Genomic DNA, 10,000 nt, shown 5'->3' with positions numbered 1-10,000 from the left:
GCCATCTTGGAATGTATCGCCACGGGAAACCCCCGCCCCATCGTGTCCTGGAGTCGCCTTGGTAACGAATCCACCACAACCTCCATCTTCCTCCACACACATACACACACACACACACATCACCTGACCACCTGTGTGTGTGTGTGTGTGTGTGTGTGTGTGTGTGTGTGTGTGTGTGTGTGTCAGACGGCCGCTCCATGGGCGTGGAGGGGATCCAGGTGTTGGGAACAGGAAACCTGATGATCTCTGACGTGACACTTCAACATTCAGGAGTTTATGTTTGTTCAGCGAACAGACCAGGAAGTAGATCGAGGAGGACGGCGCTCGGACGACTCGTCGTACAAGGTACAGGCTACATCATGACATCATCATTGCAACATCATGACATCATATATATCTTTATATAAACAATATGAAGATATAGATGATCAATGTGACGCTGACTCGTGATTTTTAGAACGTCTCGTGATGAGTTCAGGTTCAGCACAGGTCAAGTTTAGTTGTTAGATGTTCTCACAGTGTGACAGTCTGTAAACATCACTGAGTGTGTGTGTGTGTGTGTGTGTGTGTGTGTGTGTGCATGCTCTTGAAAGTCAAGTTCAGTTCAGTTTGCATCTGCTGTCTGACTCTTCACCACGACCCTGACCTTTGACCCGCTCTGTGAATCAGATCTGTGTGTGTGTGTGTGTGTGTGAGAGTCTTCAGCTTCTGTTAGGACAAAGAGGGTTAGGGTACCTCTCCCCCTTCATCATTCTCTTCTTCCTTCAGACTCTTTTCTTCATCTTTCCATCTATTGTCACTTGTTTCTGGGTCCTGGTCTGGGTCAGGGCCCGGGTCCAGGTCTAAGTCTGTGGGCTGCATGTCTCTGGTGCATCATATGTTTCGTCTCCTCCTGGCTCCAGCTGCAGGGGTCAGAGGTCAGAGGTCAGACAGCCCCATTGTGTGAGTGTTCCCAGACTGAGAGCTTCATTACAATGATGATTAGCATGTGAAGAGTCCCACTTCACAATGAGGACTTTGTCTGACGAGAGTTCGTCTGACGCAGTCTCACGCAGTCGGACACAGTGTGACGCACAACAACAACAAGAAAATCTGTGTGTGTGTGTGTGTGTGTATATATATATGTTTGTGTGTGTGTGTGTGTGTGTGTGTGTGTGTGTGTGAATCTGTGTGTTTATCTGTGTGTGTGTGTGTGTGTGTGTGTGAATCTGTGTGTGCGTGTGTGTGAGTGTGTGTGTGTGTGTGTGTGTGTATATATATATGTTTGTGTGTGTGTGTGTGTGTGTGTGTGTGTGTGAATCTGTGTGTTTATCTGTGTGTGTGTGTGTGTGTGTGTGTGTGTGTGAATCTGTGTGTGCGTGTGTGTGTGTGTCCCCCTCACCCTCTCTCTCCACCTGACCTCTGACCCCTACAACACTTTGTGAAGAAGGGGGCGGAGCCTCAGGAGGTTATTGCAGTGTGTATGTGGCTGTGAGACCGCACCTGTCTGTCTGATGCAGGACAGAGAGAGGTGTGCAGGGGGTGAAGTTTGCATTCACGCGTAGATTAATTTTAATAAATCATCAGATTGTTATTCCTATTAAACCAACTCAATATGTAAAAAACATGTTTAACATGAACACATGAAACATGTAAACATATGAAACATGTAAACACATGAACATGTTATCACATGAACATGTAAACACATGAAACATGTAAACATATGAAACATGTAAACACATGAACATGTTATCACATGAACATGTAAACACATGAAACATGTAAACATATGAACATGCAAACACATGAACATGTTATCACATGAAGATGTAAGCACATGAAACATGTAAACATATGAACATGCAAACACATGAACATGTAAACACATGAAACATGTAAACATATGAACATGCAAACACATGAACATGTAAACACATGAAACGTAAACATATGAAACATGTATACACATGAACATGTGAACACATGAATCATGTAATCACATGAACATTTATTCACATGAACATGTAAACACATGAATCATGTAAACACATGAAAATGTGAACACATGAAACATGTAATCACATGAATCATGTAATCACATGAACATTTATTCACATGAAACATGTAAACACATGAATCATGTAATCACATGAACATGTATACACATGAAATATGTAAACACATGAAAAATGTAAACACATGAAACATGTAAACACATGAACATGTAAACACATGAACATGTAAACACATGAATCATGTAATCACATGAATCATGTAAACACGTGAAACATGTAAACACATGAACATGTAAACATATGAACATGTAAACACATGAACTTGTAAACACGTGAAACATGTAAACACATGAACATGTAAACATATGAACATGTAAACACGTGAAACATGTAAACACACGAACATGTAAACATATGAACATGTAAACACGTGAAACATGTAAACACATGAACAAGTAAATATATGAACATGTAAACACATGAAACATGTAAATACATGAAACATGTAATCACATTAAACCTGTTAATGCTTGGAAATGATAAGATATTCATATTCATGATGAAACTGATTGGTCGTCTCCATGGCGACGATGAACATCATGATTGTCTGTGTTCAGCTCCTCCAGAGTTTGTGCAGTGGCCTCAGTCCGTCTCCAGACCAGCAGGGGGCAGCGCTGTCTTCAGCTGTACGGCGTCCGGCGTCCCTGAACCTCACCTCATCTGGCTGAAGAACGGTAAACTGCTGACGCCCAGCGGCAACGTCAAGCTCACCAACGGAAACACGTGAGGACTCAAACAGATTGTGACGAGTTTACGACTCGAGGTCGGCAAGGATGGGCGGATGTAACGCCTGTGTCTCACCTGCAGGACGCTCGCCATCACGCGGATCGTGCCCCAGGACGAGGCCATCTATCAGTGCATCGCTGAAAACAGCGCCGGTACAAACCAGGCCAGCGCTCGTCTCGCCATCAGACAGGGGGCGGAGCTGCCCGAGGCCCCAACCGGCCTCCGGGCAGCGGCGCTCAGCTCCAGCGGCCTGCGGTTGACCTGGGACCAGCCGGCGGAGGTCGTCAGTCAGAACATCATTGGATACGTTCTGCACATACGACGACTGGGGGGTGAGGCGCTGACTTCACTTCTGACAGGAAGTCATCAATTAGACCAATCACAGCAGAGATTTCCCCTGTGTTTGGAATAATTCTTCTTTGTGATTGGCTGGAGAAACAGTGCCCTATAACCTTTAACCTGTGACCCTTGTGTCCTCAGAGCCGGACAGTGCGGAGCTGCAGGAGGCCGTCAGTAAGACGACCTTCGCACACGACTTCAAGAACCTGGACGCCGCCACGACCTACGCCATCTACCTGAAGGCCTACTCTGCTCTGGGAGGAAGTCAGCAGTCCGCCGCCATCAGCGCCACCACGCTTGGCGGAGGTAGGTCGTCACCAAGTGACCACGTGACCTGGACAAGCGGAACAATTCAGGGTTCACACATGTCGTCTTGTTGTCTCACACCATGTGTCCGTCTCCGACTCCGTCCCACAGTTCCCACCTCTCCCAGTTTCTTCACTAAGGTCCTGAACCAAACGGCCATGCAGGTTTACTGGGAGCTGCCCAGGAGGCCGGGGGCGCTGGAGGGCTTCCGACTGGAGTACCGCGGGGTTTCCCACCCAGACATCCAGGGGCAGGAAACCTTCCCAGGACACATCAACACCCACACAATCTCCCACCTGGGTCCGTCTTCGTGCTAAGCTAGGCTAACATGAGATCTCAAACTTTACTCATGACCCGTCGTGAACGACAACACGTCCTGCTCTGTTTGTTTCCTCCTGCAGAACCGGCTGCGGTTTATGAAATCCAGCTGGTGGCGTTTAACGGGAACGGAGACGGTTCGTCCACCCGCCGCCTGGTGTCTCTGGAGGGAGGAAGAAGTACTGCAGCAGGTATGACCTCCAGCTTGAACCTCCGACCTTTGACCCCTGACCCCTTGGAGGACCAGTCTGATGTGGTCTGTCTGTCTGACTGTCTGTCTGTCTCAGGTGGGCGGAGCTGTAACTGTGACCAGTCTCACGGCTCCATGTCGACTCTGATGGTCGCCGTTCACAGCGGCCTCGCCTGCGTCCTCTGCTGCCTGCTCTTCATCCTGCTGGGATACAGACGCAGGTGAAACCTTCATCATCATCATCATCTTCATCATCATCATCATCATGATAATCTTCTTCGTCGTCATTATCACTGTTTTGTTTTCAGCTTGTTCTGTAGCAAGGCAGCGAGCTGGGAGGCTCCAACCACCCTGAATGATGTCAGAGGTCCTAAGGGTCACAACCCTGAAAGCATCGCGCTCAGACAGGTAACACACAAACGTAACTAGAGCAACTTAGTAATGAAAAGTAACTGAAGTAACGAAAGTAATGAAAAGTAATGGAAGGTAAAAAAAGTTACTTGGAGTAATTAAAGTAACGAAAAGTTAACGAATGTAACTAAAGTAACGAAAGTAATGAAAAGTAACTAAAGTAAGAAAAAGCGGCGGTGAGGATGACACGCTCACTGCCTGTTGATCTGATACACGTGTGGACGCGTCACTTTGGCCTCGGTGGTTTTATTGGAAGTCTGTCGTTCATGTGGAGTTATTGGACTTTCTTCATTCACCAGCGTGGTCTTCCGGCTTGAGCGCATTAGTTACCAAAGAAATGCGTTCGCTTACTCCTTAGAGCGGTTACTCTTTAACCCCCTCCCCCCCGGTTAAGAGCATGACATCGCCTTCTTGACTTGGGAGCGGGAGAGCGTTAGCGATTGGCTGGCCAACACGTTTTTATTTAAAATTTGTTTTAATGGTGCTATTACTGCACTGCACCGCCCGTACGGGACGCTCTAAGGAGTAAGCGAACGCACCCGCAAGGAGACAGCGAACATTTCATTGGTCAACACGACACCTGGAATCCTATTGGTCGAGGATTTTTGATAGGGTTGTCATACCAAAACTCCACAAGCAGTCAACAGCAACTGGAGAGCGACCAGAGGCGGCGTGTGTGAGGAGAAGAGCTGCAGCTGGAGCAGGACATCTGTGAGACCAGCGACAGATCTGCGCTCAAGCGTACAGTTTGAGCAGAAGCAGAATACATGTGAATGCAAGAAGAAACTATTTGAGCACAAGAAGGAGCTGTTCAGAGTTTGAAGGAAAGAATGACAAATCTGAACGTGAAGTCAGTAAATAATGCGCTCAAACCGAAAGACCACGCTCTTGAATAAAGAGAGTGAAATAACTCCACAATTCACAGGAGAGAATCTGTGCTCAGAGTTAAAAAAGATGCTCTTAAACAAGAATATTTGAGTTTAACTTCCTTTGTGATGATTCTACATTGAATCCATCATTTTGCATTTAAATATCCATTATTACAAACTTCAGTTTTAACTATTAAAAGCGATTGAAACCCGAATAAAAAGGTGGGTCAACACTCTGCTGCCCTCTGGTGGTCAGGAGGAGGTTCCACACCATGGCTTTGAGTTTCACTTCATGAATAATTAACAGGCCCCGACCAGGAGAGCTGAGGGTTCGTGAGGGTTCATGAGGTAACTAAGTAATGAAAAGTAACCAAGTAAAGAAATTAACGAAGTAACTGACGTTAATGAAGTAACAAAGTAAAGAAAGTAACTGAAGTTAACGAAGTAACAAAGTAAAGAAAGTAACGAAGTAACTGAAGTTAACAAAGTAAAGAAAGTAACAAAGTAACTGAAGTTAACAAAGTAAGTTAACAAAGTACCAAAGTAAAGAAAGTAACGAAGTAACTGAAGTTAACGAAGTAACAAAGTAAGTAACTAAGTAACGAAAGTAACTACGGTTAACTGAGGCAACATTGTTTTTTAATAGCTCACCTGTCTGCTCCGCCCACAGACATGTGACTCCGCCCCTCCTCCAGTGATGGTCATGGTTGAACAGACTCCACCCGTCCAACCCGGCCCAGGCACTGGATAAAACACCGCAATGACTACTACCTCGTCCTCGTCCTCGTCCTCCTCCTCCTCTTCCTCCTCCTCTTCCTCCTCTTACTTCCTCCCCTTACTTCCTCCTTCCTCCTCTTACTTCCACCTTCCTCCTCCTCCTCCTCTTCCTCCTCCTCCTCATCCTCGTCCTCGTACTCCTCTTCCTCCTCCTCTTCCTCCTCGTCCTCCTCCTCTTCCTCCTCTTACTTCCTCCCCTTACTTCCTCCTTCCTCCTCTTACTTCCACCTTCCTCCTCCTCCTCCCCTTCCTCCTCGTCCTCGTCCTCGTACTCCTCTTCCTCCTCCTCTTCCTCCTCGTCCTTGTCCTCCTCCTCCTCCTCGTCCTCCTCTTCCTCCTCCTCTTCCTCCTCCTCCTCGTCCTCCTCTTCCTCCTCCTCCTTGTCCTCGTCCTCTTCTTCCTCCTCCTCCTCGTCCTCCTCCTCCTTCTCGTCCTGCTCCTCTTTCTCTTCCTCCTCCTCTTCCTCCTCCTCCTCCCGTCTGGCCTCAGCTCCTCTCCTCCTGACAGCCTTACAGCCTATCCAGCCTTTCTGAATGATTGAGATTTGAGTTAAACATAGAGATTATTGAATATAGATTATTGATTATTGAGATGATGATAAAGATCCAGAGTATCTGATGTCACCATCGTTGCGTCCTGGACGTTTGCTGTTGAAACCAAAAGCTTTTTCTTCAGTTTTTGAGTTTGTCACCGTCGGTGCCGAGTTTCCTGAAATGATGAGGCCTTCCGCCGGACTGACCAGAGACCAGGTCCGCAGAGGATTCAGTCACCTGTCGGGGTCGTACCTTCGGCCCGTCGGGGTCGTACCCGCGGCCCATCGGGGTCGTACCCTCGGCCCATCTGGGTCGTACCCTCGGCCCGTCTGGGTCGTACCCGCGGCCCATCGGGGTCGTACCCTCGGCCCGTCTGGGTCGTACCTTCGGCCCGTCGGGGTCGTACCCTCGGCCCATCTGGGTCGTACCTTCGGCCCGTCGGGGTCGTACCTTCGGCCTGTCGGAGTCCTACCCGCGGCCCGTCGGGGTCGTACCCGCGGCCCGTCGGGGTCGTACGGCCCGTCGGGGTCGTACCCGCGGTCCTACCTATTCCTCTGAGGGCCCAGAGCCAAAGCGATACTTTCTCTGGTCAGTCGGTGTCTGCCGGGGACGTGGACGTTCCCCCGCTCTGCTTGTGTTGTTTGTCTCAGTTCACCTCAGGTCAGAGGTCAGAGGAAGCCGACAGTCAGCTGGTTGACCCCCCCTCCCCCGCCCCACCCCAAAGAGAGCTACCTCGGGCCGAACGCCTACTGCTGCTGTGAACCTGCCTGAAACCAAAAGGCCACTTTGCCACTTGTTCTACCTCCTTTTGTACCAATGCCCAATGAGCTGCTCCATCAGCTACATCTTCCAGAACTTTCCCTGCCGGCCCCAAAGTGAAATATCTGGTCATCATGGCGACACCTCCTCCTCCACCTAAGAAGAAAGGATGGAGTTCAGTGGACATCTGAGAGGACATCTGGCCTCTTCTCTAAGTCGTCACTTCCTGTCACCTGCTGACAGGTTTCAACTTTTGATGAACACGCAGCAGCTTTCTGTGGAGTTTCAAGTCTCTTCAACATCCAAAGATAAAAATAGTTTTTCTGTTCAAACTGAGCTGAATAACCAACATTTGATATTTCTGTGAATATTCAGTATTTTCTTGTTGTTTTCTTGTTTCTTTTCTCCGTTTGAAAACGAGTCAAAAGCCAAATAATGAGCGACTGATGTGTGACCTCAGAACCACAGACCGTCTGAGTTCACGTCACGTTCAATGTCTTTACAGCTTCTGGCTCTGCTGCTGACAAAGACCACGAGACCCCGAGACCCCCAGACCACCAGATCATGACACCACAAGAGACCACTAGACCCCGAGACCCAGAGACCACTAGACCATGAGACCACAAGACCATCAGACCACCAGACCACCAGACCATGACACCACCAGACCACCAGACCACCAGACCACTAGACCATGAGACCACAAGACCACAAGAGACCACTAGACCCCGAGACCCAGAGACCACCAGACCCAGAGACCAACAGACCCAGAGACCACGAGACCACAAGACCGACCACTAGACCACGAGAGACCACTAGACCATGAGACCACAAGACCACCAGACCACTAGACCATGAGACCACAAGACCACAAGAGACCACTAGACCCGGAGACCCAGAGACCACCAGACCCAGAGACCACCAGACCACTAGACCATGAGACCACAAGACCCCGAGACCACCATACCCAGAGATTACGAGACAACGAGACCACTAGACTCATGTGGGGTCCTCAGGGTGAAAGGTCACTGTCATTTCAGAGCCAAACAAACAAAAATGTTTTATAAAACGTTGTCGTTCTTTTTCTAGAACTTTCTTCTTTACGTTCATTCTTATTTTTCCGTCGCTGCCATTTTGGTGGTGAGGAAATTCCGCCAAAATAAAAAAACATAAATGTTTTATTATTATTGTTAATAATATTATGCCCCCCCTCCCCCACACTTCCTGTTTTTAATATTGTTTCACTTTTTGTTGGTAGTTGAATGATGTGAAATGTTGGTAGAATTTGAGTACGTTGTGCTTTCAGCTGAAGGTAGAGCGACCGATTCAACAACGTGGTTGCCATGGAAACGATCCATGTTTAATAATGAGCCAGTAGTTATGATTAGTGTCTTTAATATTGGACCTGATTGTGGTGCTGCGACACCGTAGAGATCGAAGCTGACATGTAGATGCTAGTGAACAAAAGCTAGAACCAATGAGAAAAGTGATGCTTTAATGTTCATGATTTATTTTCTCTACAAAATGTATTTACAATGTTTCATAAAAAGTAAAAGCATCCAAAGCTTTAAACTGCTTTTTACACAGAACAGAAACTTTGTCTTTTGTTTTGATGAGTCGACACATGAGACCAAATAAAAGTCCAGTAGAACCCGAGTGTCTCTTCGTCTTCGTCTTCTTGTTCGTCTGTCGGAACTGATCCGGACCTTCAGCCAATCAGAGCAGAGCGCTGGTCGTCAGGGATACGGGGGTGTTTGATGTTCACTGGTCATGTCTCTGAAGGAATCATTCATCCCTAACGTATGACACGTCACATGACTCGGCTGTTCATAACCCTGATGCAAATCAACATGAATCTTAATAATGAATCAAAATAATCACAACACAATTAAACCTCATCACTCGAATTAGGTTTTCTTTGTGTTTCTGCTGAAATGTCTATTAATATCTAAATATCACAAATAAGTTATTATTATTGATGATCGAAAAAAGAATCAAAGACTCTGATTAATGACTTTAGTCTGTCAGTGAGGTCCTGTCCTCTGATTGGTCGTGTCAGTCCCCTGCCTGGTTGTTGGGGGCGGGGTCAGACACCCGCCTGGTTGTTGGGGGCGAGTCAGACGCCCGCCTGGTTGTTGGGGGCGGGGTCAGACGCCCGCCTGGTTGTTGGGGGCGGGGTCACACTGGAGCCCCCCATGTCCGGTGGCCAGTCGGTCTGGAGATCGTGGCGAGACGTGGGCGCCGCTCCTCGTCCGGTGGCAGCAGGCGGCAAGGTCGGCCCTGAAGGACGGCGTGTAGAAGCCGTAGATGACGGGGTCGCAGCAGGTGTTCAGGTTCCCGAACACAAACAGGGCGTGGTGGATGTACTCGGGCGTGACGCGCAGCATGTCGGGTTGGAACCAGTACCAGATCCCCAGCAGGTAGTACGGAGTCCAGCACACGACGAAGGACAGAACGATGACCACCGTCATCTTCAGAGTCTTCATCCGAGCCTTCGGGATGACGTCGGTCCCGCTGCGACGGAGGTACGACTCACCTGCTGAAAGAGGGAGGGGCTACATCAGTGACGTCACCCTGTCAGTGATGTCATACCAGTAGGGTGACCAGGTGTCCCGCTGTATGCGGGACTGCACAGCATTTTTATCCCTTTTCCCACGTCCCACAAACTGAGACCATGTCCCGCATTTTGATTGGCAGACGCTTCTCACAGACGCT

General features: G+C 48.3%; 2 protein-coding genes across 2 annotated transcripts in view; one reads left to right on the top strand and one right to left on the bottom strand.

Moving 5' to 3' along the window:
* Positions 1–6,107, top strand: part of LOC118285478 (immunoglobulin superfamily DCC subclass member 3-like) — a 12,045-nt gene extending 5,938 nt beyond the window's left edge. The window contains exons 5-14 of the mRNA XM_047335103.1: positions 1–61; positions 187–345; positions 2,615–2,780; positions 2,865–3,115; positions 3,264–3,428; positions 3,540–3,728; positions 3,830–3,937; positions 4,034–4,157; positions 4,245–4,344; positions 5,887–6,107. The exon at positions 1–61 is cut by the window's left edge and continues 77 nt beyond it. Coding sequence (XP_047191059.1) covers positions 1–61; positions 187–345; positions 2,615–2,780; positions 2,865–3,115; positions 3,264–3,428; positions 3,540–3,728; positions 3,830–3,937; positions 4,034–4,157; positions 4,245–4,344; positions 5,887–5,967 — 1,404 coding nt within the window. The 3' untranslated portion in view covers positions 5,968–6,107. The remainder of the gene's footprint in view (positions 62–186; positions 346–2,614; positions 2,781–2,864; positions 3,116–3,263; positions 3,429–3,539; positions 3,729–3,829; positions 3,938–4,033; positions 4,158–4,244; positions 4,345–5,886) is intronic.
* Positions 6,108–8,772: 2,665 nt separating this feature from the next.
* Positions 8,773–10,000, bottom strand: part of LOC118284955 (gonadotropin-releasing hormone II receptor-like) — a 6,883-nt gene continuing 5,655 nt past the window's right edge. Inside the window, exon 4 of the mRNA XM_035608204.2 lies at positions 8,773–9,824. Coding sequence (XP_035464097.2) covers positions 9,433–9,824 — 392 coding nt within the window. The 3' untranslated portion in view covers positions 8,773–9,432. The remainder of the gene's footprint in view (positions 9,825–10,000) is intronic.

The sequence above is a fragment of the Scophthalmus maximus genome, chromosome 10, assembly GCF_022379125.1.
Source record: "Scophthalmus maximus strain ysfricsl-2021 chromosome 10, ASM2237912v1, whole genome shotgun sequence".
NCBI classification, from domain to species: Eukaryota; Metazoa; Chordata; class Actinopteri; order Pleuronectiformes; family Scophthalmidae; genus Scophthalmus; species Scophthalmus maximus.
This window is presented reverse-complemented; position numbering and strand designations above follow the sequence as displayed.